This window comes from Delphinus delphis, chromosome 10 (assembly GCF_949987515.2).
Source record: "Delphinus delphis chromosome 10, mDelDel1.2, whole genome shotgun sequence".
NCBI lineage: Eukaryota > Metazoa > Chordata > Mammalia > Artiodactyla > Delphinidae > Delphinus > Delphinus delphis.
In genome coordinates this window covers 13,491,518-13,514,308 of record NC_082692.2, presented here as the reverse complement: position 1 = coordinate 13,514,308, position 22,791 = coordinate 13,491,518, and the positions used below count along the sequence as shown (strand labels likewise).

The 22,791-nt window shown below is 40.3% G+C and overlaps 1 protein-coding gene across 2 annotated transcripts in view; it reads right to left on the bottom strand.

The window, feature by feature from the left end:
* The window catches only part of CAP2 (cyclase associated actin cytoskeleton regulatory protein 2), a 136,550-nt gene that overhangs the window by 12,620 nt on the left and 101,139 nt on the right, over window positions 1-22,791 (bottom strand). For both annotated transcript variants that reach the window (XM_060023593.2, XM_060023595.2), the window contains exon 7: window positions 18,727-18,832. In XM_060023593.2, coding sequence (XP_059879576.1) covers window positions 18,727-18,832 — 106 coding nt within the window. The remainder of the gene's footprint in view (window positions 1-18,726; window positions 18,833-22,791) is intronic.

Sequence of the window (22,791 nt, the reverse complement as noted above, 5' to 3'; positions counted from 1 at the left end):
TGAGGGAGTGGGGTTCGAGATTCACAAAGGGCACCCAGGGGTATACCTGTGCATCATGGGTCTGTTTGGGAAGACCTGGGACCAAGTGGGGGTTTGCCTTGGGAACACGGAGCATCACGTAGCTGTACAGCCCTGTCAGTAGAAACTGCACGTGCCAGATTCACACTGCCAACTCAGAGGCAAACAAAGCCATATTCACAGGTTCATGTCCAAAGCTCAGGATATGAATGAAACTGGGCTTTGGCCAATTGATAATCATAAGAAAAAAGTGGTCCAACTAGTAAGAGGATTCTTTTGGGGACACTGGGAATTACAACCACCAATGAGAGAGAGAGAGAGAGAGAGGAAAAATATTCAGTGGTTAGCTTTATGAGCAGCTAAAGAAAGAGATACTGAAACTCTTTCTCTGCAACTCATTTTTCAAGTATGCATGCCTCAAACCGAACCCCAAGTGAGGACCACATGTGACCTGGATGCCTGTCAAACATGAAGGTGATCAGGGTCCAGGATGTTTCTGATGGTTTGGTTCATCTAATGCTGACTGTTAGTAAACCAGAGAAAATTGTATTTTGCCTGAGCAAGACCTATGCTTATTCTCTTCTCTGCTATGTGAAGTGCAATCTTTGTTTTCTATATGAAGTTCTAACAAATTCAAATGTCAGTAAAAGGTGATAGACAATAGAGGGATTTGTTTCAATGTTTTGAGAGGACCCCACAGACGAAGCTGTCACAGAGCTTAAAACTAGTAAGATAGAAGCACACGTATACAATAACCTTGTGTTATGTACCATTTTACTTTTAAACCCTGAAGTAGAACTGTATGACTATGACAAAGAATGAGAAGTTAATTCAAGTAAAAAAACGGAAACTATAAAAATTGAGAGTGATGAAAATGTGCCTGAGGCTTATATATTTTCAGTACGAAATACGATATGTAAAACATCACATGAGTGCTAAATATTAACAAAGACAGCAGATCCTTATTTTTGTAAACAACACAGTATTACAAAGTGTCAATATCAGGAAGTTTTAATCTGTGGCAGTTTCCCGCTGAAAATAAAAAATCCACACTATTTTCAAAGTACTTATACAATCCCTATTTAGTGTAGAATTATCCTGAAAATAAAAGGTTCTTCTCTTACTGAGAATGCACATCTTAAAAACTGAGTAGGGGGCTTCCCTGGTGGCACAGCGGTTGAGAGTCCGCCTGCCGATGCAGGGGACACGGGTTCGTGCCCCGGTCCGGGAGGATCCCACATGCCACGGAGCGGCTGGGCCCGTGAGCCATGGCCGCTGAGCCTGCGCGTCCGGAGCCTGTTGCTCCACAACGGGAGAGGCCACAACAGTGAGAGGCCCGCGAACCGCAAAAACAAACAAAAAAAAAATGAGTAGGCTGGAGGTCTCAACTCCTGAACTGATAATTTGTGATAGTTTTTTTTGTTTATAAGGAAAAACAGCCTGACTCCATCAGGATTCTTGGGTCAAGTAGAAAATGACTGCACAGTTCTTGAGACTGACTACTTTGTTTTTTTTTTTTTAGCATTTTAATTATTTCCTATTATGTTACTGGGGTGAAATTTGAACATTTGCTCTGAATCATAAAGTGTAAAATATAAGCTTTGCACATCAAACAATATTCCAGTTCCAGACACTCAGAGCCACGACATATTACTTTTACTCACAAGCACATAATAACTCAAATAGTCAGCGAAGGGCCAGGCTCCTCTTCCACATGCGAAACACTGCAGCTTTAAAGCTCTCCTATTTTGTGGAAAGGGGAGACACCACCGGCTTCTAAATCTTAGAATGACTTAGATGGTTCCCCAGCTCTCAGCATTCATTCTTTCATGGCTCTCTCCAAGAGCCATTAAAGGACACTGAAACCAATAAGCCACATATTCAGCTTCTTGGAACTCTGATACATTCAGATGGCTGACCCAGGAACACCAAACAAAGGATTTTACTGCAACAAGTGTTGACTCTAAAAGCCAAAAAAAAAAGAGGAGAACTCAGGACCAGCTGAAACTCTGCCACTGGCTTATCCGTTGTGCGTTGGCTCATTCCTGCATCGGCCCCAGTGAGAACACACACCTGGGCTCTAGTTTCCAGGGTGACTTGACAAGCAGTGCCCAGGGGCTTTATCGTACAAGTGTCCTCGAGAGCAAACTCAGAGAGTCCCTTACCAGGCGCTCATGGGCTGCCCCTCGTGATGAACTTATCTTCGCCTCCTCTTCTCCTCCTGCAGGCAGGTGGGACCAGGGCTTTCTGCGTTCTCACGTGTCTGGCATGAGCAGCAGCCGCACGGATTGGAATCACAGCCCGACGCTGTCTTCACGCACCCCGGTGAAAGAGGGGAGACCGGCAGGGAAGGGAAGGGAGCCAGGAATTCTGGAAAAGCTCGTCCATGCCAGGCTCTGGTTGTTTCCACTCATCTAACACATATTTAATGCTCAGTGTAGGACAGGCTCTATGCCAAGGGGTTCCCAAAGTTGTCTGAACATCAGAATCATCTGGGGATCTGTTAGAAGTTGCCAAGCCTAGGCCACGCGGCAGGAACACTCTGGGGAGGCAGCACACGGGCATTTTCTGAAGCTCCCTACAGGTGACTCCAACGTGCGCACAAGTCTGGGAACAACCACGGCATGCTTTGTGCTGAGATTCGTCTTAGTCGTCACAACCACATCACTAGGAGTGAAATCCCCCTCTCACAGAAAATAAAGCAGGAAGTCAGAAAGTATGACCCGATATTAAATGGCCAGTAAATGGCAGGGACATAATTCAAGCACATATCTGCTTGATTCTAAAGTCTTCTTCAGGGAAATCCTTTATGCTGTATTCAGACGTAAAAAAAAAAAAAAAAAAAAAAGCCACTAGTCAAATTAACCAGAGGTGTGGGCGACCCTACACATATGTCGTGTTGCTCTTGGGCCTCTGTCTTAAATATACGTGAAGTGTTGGGAGGCGGTGTAATAATTTAATTTTTATCTCCACTACTCCTTGCTCCCTCCCTCTAATGCCTTAGCAGCTGACTGGGCTCCTATGGCCAACTCTGGAGCCAGGCTTGATCCCATGGGGATATAAGTCTTGAGTACTGACACTGGCATCTCAGCATCAAGTCACCCTGGACGCTAGTTTGTTCTGACTGTGCCTGCGTTCTAGCAACTGGACTCTTGCCTTATTCACTTTTCCTGAGTACCCACGGGTGCCAGTAATGGGGTACTTGCACCCAAATCTCAGTTTCCTGCCTAGTGTCTAAGTTGTTCTGGGATGGGGACCTGCCCCCCCCCCCCACGCCCTGGGGACTGGAGATTTAAGGGCATTGCCTCTGGGTGTGATTTATTCTTAGATAAAATCTCATGGCAGAGGTAATGCACCAGGTTGTCTAGACTGAATGAGAAGCAGTGGGTCAGATCAAGCCTACAACCTCGGTTGCCTGTTGAGGGATCTGCTGCTTCTTGTTCTCAATGGGATATGGGCCTTGTGGGAAGACTAGCTAAGAGGGGAAAGGAGCACTGGCAGGGGGGCAGATCTGGCCCAGCTCACACTGTGAGTCAAGGCCGTGCAGGGATACAGATGGAAACTTCCAGTGGGCAACTCCGTCTCTGAGCCTGCACCAGGAACCTGAGAGGGTCCTGGGAGACTCACAGGGGATAACCTTTAATTAGGTTGCAGACTGCATTCATTTCCTGGAATAGAGGCTATGGGGTCAGATTTACACATACAGAATAAGGGACATTTAATAAAAGATGCCGTTCCCTTGCAAATTATCTGAGTATTTCCTGTCCTTCTAAAAAAAACCCTTAATAAAACAATCTTCTATGGTGTGTTTTACCCTAACACAATTTTACTTCTAGAGTGTAGAATTACACTTCTAGAAACTCAGGGCCTACAGAATTATGATATCCTGTGACTTGCACAAGGTCACACAGACTGGAAAGTAAAGGTGAGGTGAGGGCCGAAATGAAGGAAGTCGAAGGGGGAAAGGCTTAACCTGAGTGAAGGAGCAGCGACCCCCACACAGCTGCTTTTTAAAGATGCTACCTTATCCTGACGAAATGAGTCTGAAGTATCTTAGACCCCAAACTGGAAACAACTGAAAAACACATTTTATTAAAGCCATTGTAACAATGGTTTCCAACTGGAAAAAAAAAAAGCCATTTATGATTTTAAGTGGCCACATTTAGGGTGCAGGCGTTCACTTATGTTGTAAGAACACAGCACAAAACCTAACAATGCTGCTTCTGAAAGCTCTATTAAGATTAATTTTGAGAGCAGATGTTTATTTACTTTTTTTTTTTTTGGAGTCGGGGTAAAGGCGGCACAAAGACTTTTTAAAACGTCTGCAAATCCCTTTCTCTAAATTAATTTCAACTGTCCTGGGAACAGCCGCTTCCTCTGCCTTTAAATATATGAACTATAATTATGAACTAATGAAACCATTGTATGTGGCATGTGGCAAGCTCGTAATGTTTTGGTTATATATATATATATAAAATTCTATAATTGTATTACATGGAATATATTTATGTACTAATGTGCATCAGAATTTTTTCCATTAAATGTCACTTGAAATAATTACCTATCATTTTATTACCTTGGAATTTAGGTTTTATTCTGAAAGGGAAACTATTTCTAGTTCTTAAACGAAATCTCCACATTGTTTTGACACATGTAATTAACAACCACTTCTATCTCCCACAGCCCATACCACTGTCTTAGTTATCCAGTTAATTCAGCTACAGTCTAGCTTTGGATCTAAATAATCTGCAAACGGGGCTCCAATTCTCCATTTTGTTGGGTCTGTTGAAAGTAAGACTAATAGACTACTTTTAGATGGAGGTTTTATGTCTTTGTGATAAAATTAAGCAAAAAAGTGAAACACAGCTCCTTAGGCAAAAAAAAAAAAAAAAAAATCAGCTACAAAGAAAAGTTTTCCATCTAAGATTTTCTGTTTAAGAGTTACATTTTTGGGGAATTTTCAACTTTCACTTTTTAAAGTCTAAGATTTTTCAAATTCAGCAATAGGGATAGCAGATGATTTGGTCTAAATAGAACCTCTTTAATAGACTGAAAGCCAATTAGAATAAGTAGGCTCGTTTGTCCATTCCACATTTGCCTAGAGCTACCTTGCAAGGAACTGGGTATATGATGAAGAAGTAGGCATATGTCTTGTTTGTTAAACTTTTTGTTTGTTAAACTCATAATCTAGTGGGAGTGTCGAGTGCACAAAATAGTAGCTGCAGATTCAGTTTGCTATGTGTCGTGTGTCACGTGAACAGGAACACTGGGAGCACAAAGGAGGGTGTGGCCAGCTCTCCTCAGGACAGTGGGGTCAGGAGAGCCAGAGAACGACTTAGGCCGGGGCCACACCATCGAATGCTCTGTAGAGGACACAGGTCTTGTAAGGAGAGACTGAGGGAGAAATGTATATACACGTAATATTAATCTCCAACTTTAAGAACAGGCCTGGCAACCTACATCTTGGTGTGTGTTTTTCCCAATTTCTTAAAAGGCAGAGACCGAGAAAATCAAAATCACCCCTGTGACAGTCTCTTGGAACAGATGGATTCTGTCCCTCACAGCAGAGCTTTTGTTATGATGTTTCTTATATAAAACTAGCTTAGTGACAGCAATATTTTGAGCCACCATCTTTAAGTATTTGTGGAGATCACAGATAAAGCTACAAAATGAAACAGCTGACATGCAGTGGCACTGTTTATGGGTTTCCTCCCACCCCCCATCCTTTCCTTATGGCCACCACCTCAATTCCCCTTCACACACACACACAGATGGCTGTCTTCAGTTTCTTGGTCAGGTTCTCTCTTTTGCTGTCCATCTCAGAGACAGCCTGGTCCATTAATCGCCTGGCTTACACTTAATGCTTTCCAGGTACATTACATGTGCCCTATTATACACTTTAAAAGTGTTCAGGGACTTCCCCGGTGGAACAGTGGTTAAGAATCTGCCTGCCAATGCAGGGGACACGGGTTTGATCCCTGGTCAAGGAAGATCCCACATGCAGTGGAGCAACTAAGCCTGTGCACCGCAACTACTGAGCCTGCGCTCTAGAGCCCGTGAGCCACAACTACTGAGCCTGCGTGCCACAACTACTGAAGCCCACACGCCTAGAGTCCATGCTCTGCAACAAGAGAAGCCACTGCACCACGACGAAGAGTAGTCTCTGCTCGCCACAACTACGGAAAGCCTGCATGCAGCAAAAAAGACCCAACGCAGCCGAAGATAAATAAACAAACAAATAAAGCGTTTAAAAATCACAAAGCCATTTCAGTCACAAATACACTTAGACTTATTACTTTAACCTGCTAAAACTATAGGACTTCACAGTGTTTTACAACTGAGCCTTTTGCCAATGCTGTTTATTAGTTTTTCCAAAGATGAAGAATCTCAAATGATCTTAATGTAACATGGCACATAAACAGGATAATAATAAACCTCTCACATACCACAAAAGGAGGGAGGGATTAAAAGAAAGAACTACAGTTTCAGAACTAAAGACTAACTTTCTATATACATAAACTAGTTTTCATAGCAGTAAAAATACTTCACAAATTCATGCTTTAGGGTTTGTTTATATTTTAGCCATCAAAACTAGTTTCTATTTTCTGAAAGGTGTACTTAGATCAAGAACTTGGTGAAACTGATACATTTCCAAATTTGTCAATTTCTATAAGTATGTCCAAATTTTACATGCATATTTATACAACACTTCTGTTGGCAGACAACCATTTTCAAGAAAAAAGACTGCACATAAACAGATAATCATCCTTTATACCTGAGTATAAACCAAAGTGAATTTGTGACTTTAATCTCTGTTCTCTTATTTCTATCACTTCCTATAATTTTTAGACTTCTGCCAATGAAAGCAGAGTTTCTGGGGGCCTTTCCAAGAAAACAGAATTGTTAAAAAATATTACAATGAAGAGCTATATAATATTTTAAGCATATGTTTATTAACAATTTTTAAAAAGTCAATTTAGGGAATATTTCCTATTTCATCTATGGTAACAGAATACTACTCGAATTTCAAGTTTCCATAAAAATACCAAGGGTACTTATATACCGTCAAAATAAAAAGATGGTCCCACAATTATGAAGGAAATGTAAGGCCCATTTTGATCACTTTTCTTCAGAGGCAAGACACCAAACTCCCTTAGCCCAAGACAGAGGTACAACAGGAAAGGTAATGAAAAACCCAAATCTCACGGTTTCGCCAATAACTTCTGATGGTTTCCTCATCCCCATTCTCCCCACCCTCCTGGGGTCTCTGTATGTTATTCCTATGATAATCTGGAGAGATGTGAAATATGGTGGTAGATGAAAAAAGAACAAGAAACAAAGTCCCTTCAGAGAAGGAAAAACAGCTTTAAATTGGAAAACAGCCTGAGAATACCTTACACAGTCTATATCAGTTTGTGGAAACCAGTAACTTAGTGTTTTTATGCTTACTGTTTCCTAATTTATAGATCTGGATGTGGCCCTTCAAAAACCACAGGTGGTGATTCCTGTTGTACATGCCCAAAGCAGAGATGTTTGATAAAAGCAGACCAAGCCCTCAGAGCAGATTCCAGAGAATATGTTGAACACAATTTGCTCAAGTGACCCAGCTATTTTGCATAAATTGTCTTCATAAGTAGCTTTAATGATTGGTTTGGCCTATTTTTTGCTATTGCTCTGTGGACCAAGTCTAGGATTCCCAGATTGTTTTTTCTTCTTGTCTGCCAGCATTGGCAGCTTGAAAATATAATTTCTCATAAAAAAGGAAAGATAAAATTAAATTTTCCATGGGAAAAATTTCCAGAGTTAAAGATAGCAGAATATACCCAACAAAGAGACAAACTATAGATAGCCAACCGTTGTAAGACCAAGAGTGATGTGTGGCTTGAATTATCTGGACTGTGACTTCATTCGGCCAGAAAAGCCTAGATCTGAACAATCATTGAATTAAAGTTTCTGTTTTGCTTTTGGATTTTAGGATCATAGAGAAATAACTGTATTTCTTAAATTATCCATCCTTGGTAAACGGCAGCGGTGGGGAGTGAGGCAAAGTGAGAGCTGTTGGAAAGATGATTTACGTTTGGCTCTGTATTATTTATTTACTTAGGAAAAAATAAAAAAATAGAAGCATCAGCATCTCCTGAGGTTTATAGCTGAGGTGCACTAAAGACAAAGTAACTTTTGCCTCAGTTTCAGTTCCAAATTTTGCAGGAAAGGTCTGGGAAAGTGTCTGTGATTAGCTCAGCTTCTATCAAGGGTGCAACCTGGACCAATAAATCTGGACTTAGCTCTATATTATATTCTATGAAGGGTTTCTTTTACCTTTAGAAGACAATCTGCACCTTCCCTCCATCCCTTCTTAAGAAAACCTTTTTACTTAATCTAATATTAGCTTGTATTTCCTGAGTTTATACCAACTGGGAATTAGGGGCATGCAGACGGCAAGGGACAAGTGCAGGGAAGGCATTGCCGCTGCCTATAAGAAAATGCATTGTACATTTCCATTACCATCATTTGATATAAGAAATAAAGGAACAGTATTTACGTGGCTCTTAAACAACGAATACAATCTGTAGTTAGTGGAATAAACCTCTGGAAATTTCACTGTGAAGAAATGCAATTACCAATTACTGTGTTCAATTTAGCAAAAGTGTTTGGACATTGTCTGTATTTAAGGCCCTGTACCAGTCACTGCTGCAGATCCCATGCAGAATGAGAAAGAACCCTGCTTTCAATCAGCTCACAGCCTCAGAGGAGAGAAAAGACACTTCCATTCTCCCTGACAGCAGGCAACTGGCTCTTAGCCTTCATGTTTCTGCTCAGGTTGTGCCTTTGTTTGGAAGGCTCTTCCCAATTTACTATCTGGAAAACTCTTACATACCTTTCAAGGCTCAACTCAAAGTTCTCTTCTTTTTGTCGGTTTTCTGGAACTCTCCTAAGAGGAAATTTTCTGTTTCTCTATTGCAAGGGCTCATTAGGAACCCCCTTATTATGATACTTCACATTATATCGTAATTATTTGTCTGTGAATTTGGGTTTGGTCATGTCTTGAGCCCGAGCTCTGAAGAGCCACTCATTATTCATCTTAATGTCACCAGTAATGCACCCAGTGCCTGAAACGTGGTAGGTGCTTCATAAATATTTACCGAAATGAATAAGTAACTGCTTTATAAGGTAGAAAGTGCTAAGCATCATAAAAGAAGTACAGATTTTAAGAAGTACTACAGAGGTTCTGTGGAGGAAAAGGATAACTTCCAGCTTGGAAGGCCATGGTAATAAGCAAGGGAGGTCAGAGAGGCTTCTGGGAGACAAGACCATTCGAAATAGACCTTGAAGGATGGATGAGTCAGATTTGACACAGGGAAGCAAGAGGAAGGGGATTCCAGGAGGAGGGTACATGAACATTGTCATTACAACAAATAAATGCAACTGAATTGTTAGCAATCACACAAGAACTTACAGATCCACATAAGTACTGTCTTTCAAAGCATTAGCTTCTGATGTGACACACTTGTTTAATAAAAAACTACCAGCATTCAAAACTTTCTTTTAGGACTGCCTTCAGACCGGTTTATAAAAACACACATACCAAGTAATCACTCATGCCTTTGTATTCTGCTCTTTTTGACTGAAAAGAGTTATTACTTGAATTAATCCTTCTCCAAAGAGGGTCTCAATGGCTTTTGGCCATTTGAAAAGATAAAATTCACTTGTGAGGAGGGAAGACTTGCTATCACTTAGTATCCTAAAAAGGATGGGCCCTGAATTTCAATTGCCATTGCCCTGCTCACTGGAGGTGGGGAGGGACAGGGAGGTGGGTAAAGCCACACAGCCCTGGCGGCAATTACTGGGAGGCCCAGCCTCAGGCAGTGGAGGCTTTGAGGCGTTCCCTAGGGAGTTAAGAGGCTGGACCCAGAGGCACGGCACCTCAGGGATGAATGAAAACTAGGGGTGGAGGGGTGGCGGTGGGGCATTGTGGCTCACTCTGGGCTGGGACTGACCACCGAGTTCAAAGTCTCCTCCTACCCAGGCACCCCCAGCTCTGCTCTGGGGAGCACCTCTGCCTGCACCTTTAAACCACAGCCTCCTGACTTTCCTAAGAGGGGTTGGAGGAGACAGTAGTCATCAGGACACCCCCAATTACACCACTGCCTTCAACACTATGCCTTAAAGAATATTAAATGAACACACCTTAATTAAAATATTCCCAAGGTGATGGTTTAAATAAATTAGGAACATTTATTAACTTGCTGGCCCCCAGGTTTAGAGAGTTTGAGTTCTTGGTTATAAAAAAGTCCTAGTAAATAAAATAACCTTCATCATTGAATTAGGCAGTTTTAAAAGCCACTAACTGTGTGATTTACAGAGAGAATAAATACTCTAAAAACATCTATGTATTGTTATCAACTAGCAATAAAACTCAGAGGTATTTATGAGATAATAAAAATAGTCCTAAATATAAAAAGCTTGCTTACAGCTTCATAGTACAGCTAACTCTAAACTACTGTGTATGAAATTGTAGATATTTCTGACCTACACTTACTCTACTGAAGATATAGCAAAGGTAAAAAATAAAACCCACAAATAATCCCCAGACTTCAAAAGGCAGAAATTGAAGCTATAAGCAATAATCCATCTAGTCAGACACCTGGTCCATAAGTAATGACGAGATCATTACACAAAATCTTTTTGCTCCATGATTCTGTAAAACTGCATCTACCTCCAGCCCTTCAGAAATTGCATTCTAAAAGTCAATAATAAGATAGATGTTGGCAGCCTTTTTCTAACCTTACCCTCCCCAGATTGTCATAGGTGATCAGCCAACCCATTGTTCTTAGAGCTTTGAGACCCTCAGCTCTTAGTTCTCCTCCTCTTTCTTGTCTTTGTCTCTTTGATTGATTTATTCCACTTTTTTTTTTTTTTTTTGCGGTACGTGGGCCTCTCACTGCTGTGGCCTCTCCTGGGCTCACAGGCCCAGCTGCTCCGCGGCATGTGGGATCCTCCCGGACCGGGGCACGAACCCGTGTCCCGTGCATCGGCAGGCGGACTCTCAGCCACTGTGCCACCAGGGAAGCCCGATTTATTCCATTCTTTTTTTTTTTTTTTTTTTTGCGGTACGCAGGCCTCTCACTGCTGTGGCCTCTCCTGTTGCAGAGCTCAGGCTCTGGACGCGCAGGCCCAGCGGCCATGGCTCACAGGCCCAGCCACTCCGTGGCATGTGGGATCTTCCCGGACTGGGGCACGAACCCATGTCCCCTGCATCGGCAGGCGGACTCTCAGCCACTGCGCCACCAGGGAAGCCCGATTTATTCCATTCTTAAGTAACAGTGTCCCCCCAGGTTTTATCCTTCATCATATTCTCTTTTTCTATCTTCTCTTCTGTTTATCATCTCTAGGTCTTCCCCTTCAGTGAACTTCAGACCTGCATTTCACCTGCCTGCTCCACCTCCCCATCTAGATGGACATCTCACCTGTGCCTCACATGCAACATGGTGAAAACTCAGGTGAATATTTTTCTTGCTTCTCTACCAGCTCCTCCTGTCAATATCCCTATTTTTATTGATGTTACTATTATTCTCCCAGACTTCCAGATTGGAAACTTTGAGTTTAGATTTGATTTCTCTCTCTCTTTTTGTCCTCCAACTCAGTGTCCATTTCATCTCTTGCATTCCATTGCCTTTGTCACACTCAAGGTCACATACTCATTATCCCATCCTGGGCATCCACTAAAGTCTCCTAACATGTATTAGGGCCTCTAGTCTCTCCCCTTTTCCATTTATCCTGAACAATTACTAGATCATTATTTATAGTGAGTAACTTTCTGCTTAAAAACCTATGGCGTACCCCTATGTTCAATGCACCATTATTTACAATAGCCAAGATATGGAAGCAACCTAAGTGTCCATCAACAGGTGAATGGGTAAAGAAGATGTGGTAAGAAGAAGATATCAAGTATATACAATGGAATATTACTCAGCCATAAAAATGAAATCTTGGGACTTCCCTGGTGGTCCAGTGGGTAAGACTCCACACTCCCAAGGCAGGGGCCCAGGTTCGATCCCTGGTTAGGGAACTAGATCCCACATGCATGCCACAAGTAAGACCCAGCACAGCCAAAATAAACAATAAATAAATAAATACTAAAAAAATGAAATCTTGCCATTTGTGACAACATGGATGGATCTAGAGGGTATTATGCTAAGTGAAATAAGTTAGAGTAAGAAAAATACCATATGATCTCACTTATATGTGGAATCTAAAAAACCAACCAAACAATCATACAAAACAAAATGAAACAGACTTATAGATACAGAGAAAAAAACGGGTAGTTGCCAGAGGGGAGGGGGATAGTGGTAGGCAAAATCAGTGAAGAGGGTTAAGAGGTACAAACTTACAGTTATAAAATAAATAAGCCACAGGGATGTAATATGCAGCACAAGGAATATGGTTAATAATACTGTAATAACTTTAGGAAATGATAGTTACTAGACTTATTGTGGTGAACATTTCGTAATGTATGCAAAGGTCAAATCACTATGTAATACACCTGAAATTACCATAATATTGTACATCAACTTTATTTCAATTAAAAAAAAAGCCTGTGGGGAACGAAAAAACCCTGCACACCACATATGGACCCATCTTCTTAGGATAACATGTAAGGATTCCACCATATGGCCCCAACTTGCCTTTCTGGCCTCATCTCTTACCATGTTCAGCTCTGCAAAACTAACAGCTTTTCTGTCAAAGTACTTAGTTCATGTCCTTTGTGCCCAATTCTCTGCTGAATTCTCAGCTAAGAACTGCCCTTTCCTTTACTGTTTGCCTAGGGAACTCCTACTGTCCTTCAAGACCCAAATCAGCACACCTGAAACTAATATAATATTATAAATCGACCACACTTCAATAAAAACAAAACAAAACCAAAAACCATAACAAAACAAAACAAGACTCATACCAAATGTAGCCCTTTGTTGCCCTTCCTGCCCACCCAGAAGTCTAATTAGCAAGGTTTATTTTCCAACATGGCCTTGTATTGTTATTTATTTTTTTGCATTGTAATTAAAACCTGATGCTTGATGGCAGAAACTGTAGCATTAATACAATGTCTGGTGTGTGCTTTGTACAAGGTGGGTATCCAATAAATGGTTATTAAGTAAATGAATTACTAAACAAATGAATGAGTAAAAACTAATGGTCTTCCTTGAGTCTCCCACAAATTGTACTCCTTTGGTCCAGCATGACTATACTAGAGCAGTGCTTTTCAAATTTTAATATGCATATAAATCACCGGGGGAAATCTTGTTAAAATGCAGGTTCTGATTCAGGAGGTCTGGGGTGATGTTTGAGATTCTGCGTTTCTAACAAGTCTCCAGATTGCTGCTTGCCCAAGAACCACACTGTACTACGGGATTGAGTATTCCTTCCATGTCTTCCTGGTCTATGTAAGCATCGTGTTTCTGCTTACCTCTAGCATGCTATTCACCCTATTCTATCACGTTGTATAATTTTTATGTTCTTTGGCTAGAATGTAAGTTTCTGTGGACAGGAACTGTGTCTACTGTGTCACGTACCCATCTTTGTATTCTCAGCACCTTGCTGAGAAGCTGGTGCACAGAAGGTGGGCGCCTAAGCAAAGTTTGTTTAATTTCTGTAGTCTCTTTCAGGCTGAACTCAGAGCTGTTTCCAACCTAACTTCATTATCTGTGTGTTTAGAGCTCCTTTGTTAGTCAACAACACCCCTAACTCCCTCTGAGCAGTCTGGATCTCTTCCAGAGGAGAACGAAAGGAACTGTCTACCCAAAGCCCCCAAAGGGAGCTAAAAACCCAGGAGTGATGACTAGACTGACCACCGGTATGGTCAGGTAGACTGGAGAGACCCACTCTCCGTAGACCTATAGAGGTATTCAGTGAGCTTGTGGTCTAGACAAACAACACACCAGCTGAGGTTTCACCTATTCACCTTGATTAATAAACCTAAGGCACAGGTTTGGTACGAGTTCTAAATGAAAATTTTGATATAAAAGATTGAGGACAGTTTTTGCTTGTAAAAATCAAGAGGAAACCAGAGAGGCCGGAAGACTTGAAAACTTACGAGACATACATATTTAATCATGTGCTACAGAGTCTACATTATTTATGAGTCAGGATACCCTCTGGCTGTGTTTTAATTTGATCACCAGCAAACTGTTAAACTTTTGCTTTGTTAATGGACATTTGGCCTTTACATTGAGAAACAGGCTGAAAAGAAATATCTACCTGGAGGAAAAGGAGTGATCATAGAGTGTCCTGCTTTGAGAAAAATCAAACCCCGCCTTGTCTATAATTGTGACCACTCCCAGTGATTTCATTTACTGGAGGTTCAGGGGAGGTTAGGATAGATGACAACTGGTGTATAGATTTTAAAAATCCACATTATCAGTAGAAAGAATTACATCACCACAACGTAAGACTTTATATACATCCATCTATGTGTAGTTTTACTCTATTCTACAAATAATTATACCCTGGCTATTCTCAAAACTAACTTGGAAAGACACATAAAAGGACAAAAATATGTCAACAAATTTCACACCAGAAAGTTAAGAAAACAACCACACTGTATCCTATTCATAGAACTATCTTCATGACCTTTTCCTGGCCAGATCTACAGAGAATAGAATAAAAGTTGGAATGCTGATCTGGACAATTCATAAAAATAATCAGTTATTGCGGTCATTATAAGCGTAAAGATCAGGCATCTGTCTTTCAGCTTAAGTTATCTGATTTGCAGGAACTGCCAACGAATATTACAAATCTGACCAACTGCAAGGGATGATAAATAATAGTGTCTCTACTGGGTTCCTGCCAAGAGATCAATTTATTCAACAAAGTGCATTTGAAACCCAGGGCTGAGGAAACTGTAAATTAATATGGAAAAGGGTTCCCAATAATTAAACTAACTGAAAACTGCAAGTCATTTCTGGTACAGAGTCTTTCCAGTCCATGGTCATGTGAAAAAAAGCTGACCGAATGAGAAGATTCCATTTACCACAGTAAATGTAACAAGAAATTCCAGATAGATTACTCCACAGCTGCTTCCTCCCCCAAAACGCACCCACCCCGACGCCAGCACACTTGTGCACACACACGGACCCTCTCTCCAATCACTGTCCTGAAAAATTGCTGGCCTCAAAGATTTACATTTTGTGGAACACCTGAAGGGCACAACAGTTGCCTGGCACAGCTGCAGTCTGAACACAAAGGCTAGGAGGTGGGAACAGCAAGTTCAGTTCCAACTGTTAACTCAAGGGAAAGAGCATTTCTCAGAGCAATGCAAGCTTGGAAACTCAGTCTAGAGCAGCATGCTGTTGGTCACTAACACCCCATAGAGCTCAAATCTCAAAATCCAATTTGAAAATAGAAGAAAACAATGGTTACTCAAAATACTTGAGCTGTTAAGTCGCCATAAGCTTCTTGACTTTGTCCATTGAGATGGAATGCATTTCTTAAAACTTCTGAATATTGTAGTGACAATGAGTGCCAACACCCCACCCTTCTGCATACTTTTTGCAGACTTGTGATAAGTGGGCAAATAAATGAAATGATTTTTATTTTTTTTTTCCTCCCAAAAGCTATTTGATCAGATAATTCTAACAGCCTTTTCCCTCTTTGCAATAACGCTGTGATACTGGCTGTAACTGTTTATGAGTTATTTTGCTGGTATGTCAACAGGCCATAGTAAATGAGAAGAAATCAGTTTGATTTATTCTAGGGATTATGTTTTGGAATCTTTCATATAGTTTTTACTAATTTAGATTTAAAATGAAAAACTATAATTTTTATAATATACTTTGTAATAGTTTTTTTAACCCCAAACTTTAGAAGAAGAAGATAAAAATATTAGGAAATATATTTCTATGCATATATCTTAAAGTTTGTCAAAAGATTTTGTATATATGATGTTATCACTGAACCAACATTTTCTTACATAATCATTCCTCACTTTTAATATCTGGCCAAAACTTTATCATACTACTTTCCCATGAAAGAAGTGAAGTAGATGCTCTGCTTTATAACGATTACCATTTTAAATAGGATTTGCCCACATCATAACATGTGCTCAATAAATAATAGCTGTCATTATTACCATGGCGATCCACACCTCCCAACGTATGCTGTAAGGGTTATATTATAGCTGTCATTATGAGCATGGCAATCCACACCTCCTAATGTATGCTGTAAGGGTTATATTTTATATAAATAAATAAATATTTATATTTATATAACATTTATGTTCTATAACATGTTTTTCAAAATGTGGGATGTGACCCATTAGTGGATCACGGAATCAGTTTAGTGGGTCTCAGCCAGGATTTTATTTAAAAATGAAGTAAAACACAAAAGAAAATATCTGAATTCCACGTGGTGGAAGAAAGTACTGTTTTGTGAAACTTGTTTTAGTATTGTGAGAAGGGTGTGTGTGTGTGTGTGTGTAAAATACATTTCTCACTATGGGTTGCCTTTAAAAGTTTCAAACTCATTGTTACAAAGCATATATTTCTAACGAACATGATGAAAAGATAGGTGTTCACTCTAGAACAAAGGAAAACAACTACATTTATTTATCTGTAATAATCGATCCTTCTTTTTTATACTCAAAACATAATTACTCAGCTTTGTACATTGCATTAAAGGTATTCAAACCATTTAAAAAGTAATTTTCTATTCATTTTCCATGGGCACTATTGGAGACTTAATAGGCCAATGTCTGTTGACATGATTATTTTCCACAAATGGATTCTCATTCCTTTTCCATTTATCTATCATGAAATAATAAGACATCCAAGGACTCTTGATGTTTAGTTTTCTGTTTTGTCATGATGTCCTATCTCCATGGCAAACATGTGACAATTCCCCTTTATGACAAATTGATCTATAACAAAACAGCATCTCATTTGAAATGTATGAAAAATAATTCCAATTAGTCTACACAAAGACCCACCTACCTCCACACATACCCTTCCATATTAAAACCCTTCAAATGTTTATGAACTCTCTTTACAGAATCATAATGTTGTGGGCAGAAGAAAAATAATCAACTTACTGTATCTTGCATTTCTTATGGAGAAAACAGGCAAAGTAGAAAATAAAAAGAAGCATCAGTCTCTAGTGGTCAGTGTTAACATTTGTACCACAAGTGTTGGGGAACAAGTGTAGAAGTCCTACACTGCTTTGAAAAAACACAAACTCTGCCTTGGTATAACGCCCATGCTACTGAAAGCAACATTCTGCGTGAAGGTTAGCTGCTGGTTACGACTGTGGGGAGAGTGAGGGTTCTACCTTTAAACTGAGTTCACAAATATGCCACTTCATCTTCCCAACATTTACTCTGGTTAGACCATCCACTGTGACAACTGAAAGGTAACATTCATTTCTAATGGACTGAAGTTTCCACGGGAAGCCTTTTTATAGCAAGTGCAGAGATTTTAAAGAGCACGGACGATCCTAAGAGTACCCTAATTCACGATTTAGTTCAAACTATTTACTGAGTACTTACTCCATGCCAGGCACTATGCAAGGGGCTGGAGACGGAGATGAGTTTCCAATCCAGTGGGAGAGCTCCATAAACACACAAAAAAATTACAATTCTATATGTAAAGGGATATGACTGAGGTATACTGAAGATATGAAGGAGGCATAGAGGAGAGGCATCAAACCAGATGGGGCACCAAGGGAGATCAATGGAAGTTTCTTTTTTTTTGGGGGGGGGGCAAGCTGTGTAGCTTGCAGGATCTTAGCTCCCTGACCAGGGATTGAACCCAAGCCCACGGCAGTGAAAGCACCAAGTCCTAACCAGTGGACCATCAGGGAACTGCCCTCAATGGAAGTTTCTTAAAGAGATGATGTTGAAACTGAGTCTTGGGGAAGAGGGTTCCTCAGGGAACTCAGGTCATACAGCATGATATATGTTCAGGACATCACAATAAAGGTTAAACAACATGAGGCTTGCAAATTTTGAAACAATGACATTTTGATTTGGTTCATTCTAAGCACTGCATGTGTTCAGAATTCCACAAGTAGTTTGGTAGTGCTGGGCCAGTGAGACGGGGAAGACAGGAGAGACAAGGTGAAGAGGAAGGCAAAAGTCAGATTAGAATCTCATGTGGGAATTCAAGTTGGAACAGACACAGCTGGGATTTTATCCTAGGACTAGGATACCATTCAAAGCACTAGGATTACCGAAGTATTGAAACATATTACTTAGTAAATTTTTAAATGCCAAAAGGGAAATATAAAACATTTAAAAAACATTCTATTCATAATTCTATCTTCTTAAAATTATAACTATTTTCAAATCTTCTTGTTTCCTTCGATTTTACTCACACAGTTTCTTAATACGTATGCCGTCTTAGTGCTCTTAACTTTTGCATTCTACTTTATCACTTAACATTGACTGGTAAATCATTTCCCATGTAACCACCATATGTGGTATCGTAATGACCCCAGAGTATTTCACTGGGTTCTTCTGACAACTCAACCATTTTCTTTTTCTGTGTCATATAGGTAGTTTCCAGACTTTCCTATGACAATGGCATTTTCATAAGCAGCTTCTGCACGTATATTTTATCTTATGTTTTCCTTGAGGTAAATTCTAAAATTGCCAGGCTACCAAGAATGAATAGTTTTATGACCTTTTGTTACTCAGGTGGAAGAGGGCTGGGTACTTACTGTTTTGCTCCAAGTAAGGCCTGCAGTGTGGTGTTCCTTGATGTATGCTTGAAGCTCACTCCATATGTTCAAATACGACTTTACCCAATCCACATGGCGTAAATCACTTTGTCATAAAAGAGAGTGGAAGAGAGTGGATTTAGGATCTATTTAAAGACATTGGGGAGCACATGGCAGTCCAGTAACTAAGGCTCCAGATGACCCTGGAACAACTGTCTTTCTAGACCAGTCGGTGTGGACTGATTCTGAAAAGAACCTTGAAAGGATGGTGGTCCTGGTTTCCCCTGAAAGGAGCTGAGTGCCCTGAGCTCCAGTGCGGAGCGGAGAGGCCCACAGAGAGAGCATCCACCAAACTTAGTCAGTTCATCCTCGTGTCATCTCTCACGGGGAGATGAACATGGAGGGGAGACCATTTCTCTCCGTACTGCTTCTGATGCAAAATGAAAAACAATGTACTTTCAGGCAGGAGAATGGTCCTGAAAACGTCCTTTGGTTTGTTTTCTAATAATTTGTGGAATTATTCGGTTGAAAGTATAACCAAATTGGAGAATTCTGGGCTGATACGGAAAGTTGCTATAGTAAGAAAAATGACTTCCTACAAATGGGTAACACTCAATACTTCTAAAGGGACAGTCACTTAAATTACTTCAATTTGATACTCATAATGACAAATGCAAGTGAGGCAGGGCATGACTGGTATTTTTATTCCAATTTTACTGAACCAAGAAGTGGTAAAATGTTAATCCAACTTTTAAAGCTGGATTAATCTACAGGATTGGGAGAACTGTTAGAAATATTAAATTTATAGGTAGGCAAAAATAGTTGCATTTCCTTTGGATTATTTCCACTCACACATTTTTTCCTACTTTGAATAAAGTAGTGGTAAATGAGAAAATGATGAAATCTCAGTTAACAAAAATTTAATCACAAACCTGGGCCATTAATCTGAAGACAATCACGGAAGGAAATCTCTATTATTCAAGCTCTTGTCAGTAATGACTTGTCTCTGGACATATTTTGTTTTCCTTGAAAAGCTCTGAGTACCACGAGCATGTTTAGAATCCCATTGTATTAAGTCATGCCATTTAAGACAAGGGAAATGGGGAACTGAAGTCTAATTATCTGCCCCTCGAAGAGGGAAAACATGAGTGTGATTCTGTTCTACATCTTCAGATTTACTGACTATAATGATCAAATCTATGAAATATTTCATTGTCGCTTTCTCACTTTTACAATCAAAACCCAAACCCATATATTTATATATATGGTCATTTAATACATACATGTGCATATGTACAGGTGTATGTACATACAACACACGTCTGTAGGCATTCTAGAAAAAGCAGGCTGCACGTTCAGTACACTTCTATTAAAAAGTTTAACAAAGGATAAAGTCCAAACCTGCATAGGCAAATTCATTTTTCTTTTAACTATTACAGTATGATTTTAACTTGAAGAAAGTTCTAGCAAAACTTGTAATAAGGCATAACAATATGGTGCCTTTTAACCTGAAGTCAGTTTCTAAGAGACAACAAATTGAGAAGGACTCAACTCTACCTCCAGAGCTGCAAACCCAGCCTCAGTTCCACTTCCCCTGTAAGAAGCTATGGGAAGGACGTGTGACTCTTAATGATTATGACTCAGAGAGGTCTTACCTCTAGAAAGTCAAAATAATTAACCTGCTCTATTCATTTATTGAAAAAGAGCCAAGCAACCAGCCAAGCCAGTCGAAAAGGTTGCACAGATGCAGAGTCCACTGGCCACAGCCCTTCTGAGTAAACCACAAGGAAGCCCGCCTTTCACCTCCTCCACCCACGGCTCGTCTGTCAGGCAGGCAGCAACGAGCCTGCCTCACTGGCGATGCCTCATCAATGAGTCTGCAACACCCCACAGCCCTCACTGAGCTCACACAGAAGGAAGACACAGCCGGCTTGGGTGCACCCATAAATGGGTGTTGAGTGACTGGTTGTGGAGTATTGGGCTTGCTTTGGGTTATCGATCCTGGAAGCTCACCGGTGACTTGGGACTGGTCTGGCTACTTGTGGAAGTGAGGTGAATAAATCCACACCCGTGGCTGCATTTCCCCAGCATGTTACACACTCTTCAGGTGGCCCATTAAGTTTAAGTGAACTGTCCTTGATGCTGTCAGAAGTACATTTTCTAATTAATAGCCGACATTGAGGAGCAAATACTATACTCTCTTTGTGTATGTACAAAAAAGGGGAACCCCTAACCCTCTTGGCTATACTACCACCTGGGGAGAATCACTCACACCCATGGGCCCAAGATACACTCAAGTAGGGACTGGGAGGAGAACAGGAGCTGATGAACTGAGATAAAAACAAAAATGGCCTCCAAGGGTGATACGCAAAACGGCAGAGACTTAGGTGTCTTGAATAGGCACCTCTGTATATTCCGAGAAAGGACTAGGTAAAGAGGTCTTTTATGATGTTGCAGTCGTCATGGCCTGTTCATACTGACATATTTTTGCAACTTAAGCTTGTTCTTTCCTGAACTGCTATTTTTATGTGAGCAGAGCAGATTGTCTTGCATTTCATTTTTTTTCTTTTTTAAAATTTTTAAATAGATCTTTATTGGAGTATAATTGCTTCACAATTCTGTGTTAGTTTCTGTTGTACAACAAAGTGAATCAGCCATGTGCATACATATATCCCCATATCCCCTCCCTCTTGCGTCTCCCTCCCACCCTCCCTAACCCAACTCTCTAGGTCATGGCAAAGCACCGAGCTGTTCTCCCTGTGCTATGCTTCTGCTTCCCACTAGCTAACTATTTTACATTTGGTAGTGTATATATGTCCATGCTACTCTCACTTCGCCCCAGCTTCCCCCTCCCCCGCCATGTCCTCAAGTCCATTCTCTATGACTATGTTTTTATTCCTGCCCTGCCACTAGGTTCATCAGTACCATTTTTTATCTTTCATTTTTTTTGATTCCACATATACATGCCAGCATACAGTGTTTTGTTTTTCTCTTTCTGACTTACTTCACTCTGTATGACAGACTCTGGGTCCATCCATCTCACTACAAATAACTCCATTTCATTTCTTTTTATGGCTGAGTAATATTCCATTGTATATATGTGCTACATCTTCTTTATCCATGCATCTGTCCATGGACATTTAGGTTGGTTCCATGTCCTGGCTATTGTAAATAGTGCTGCAATGAACACTGTTGTACATGTCTCTTTTTGAATTATGGTTTTCTCAGGGTATATGCCCAGTAGTGGGATTGCTGGGTCATATGGTAGTTCTAGTTTTAGTTTTTTAAGGAACCTCTATACTGTTCTCCATAGTGGTATCAATTTACATTCCCACCAACAGTACAGGAGGGTTCTCCTTTCACCACACCCTTTCTAGCATTTATTCCTTCTAGATTTTTTGATAATGGCCATTCTGACTGGTGTGAAGTGATACCTCATTGTAGGTTTGATTTGAATTTCTCTAATAATTAGTGATGTTGAGCATCTTTTCATGTGCCTCTTGGCCATCTGTATGTCTTCTTTGGTGAAATGTCTATTTAGGTGTTCTGACCATTTTTAAATTGAATTGTTTGTTTTTTTTGACATTGAGCTCCATGAGCTGGTTGTATATTTTGGAGATTAATCCTTTGTCTGTTGTTTCATTTGCAAATATTTTCTCCCATTCTGAGGGTTGTCTTTTTGTCTTGTTTATGGTTTCCTTTGCTGTGCAAAAGCTTTTAAGTTTCATTAGGTCCCATTTGTTTATTTTTGTTTTTATTTTCATTACTCTAGGAGGTGGGTCAAAAAAGATCTTGCTGTGGTTTATGTCAAAGAGTGTTTTTCCTATGTTTTCTCCTAAGAGTTTTATAGTATCTGGTCTTAGATTTAGGTCTTTAATTCATTTGGAGTTTATTTTTGTGTATGGTGTTAGGGAGTAGTCTAATTTCATTCTTTTACATGTAGCTGTTCAGTTTTCCCAGCATCACTTATTGAAGAGACTGTCTTTTCCCCACTGTATGTTTTTGCCTCCTTTGTCATAAATTAGGTGACCATAGGTGTGTGGGTTTATCTCTGAGCTTTCTATC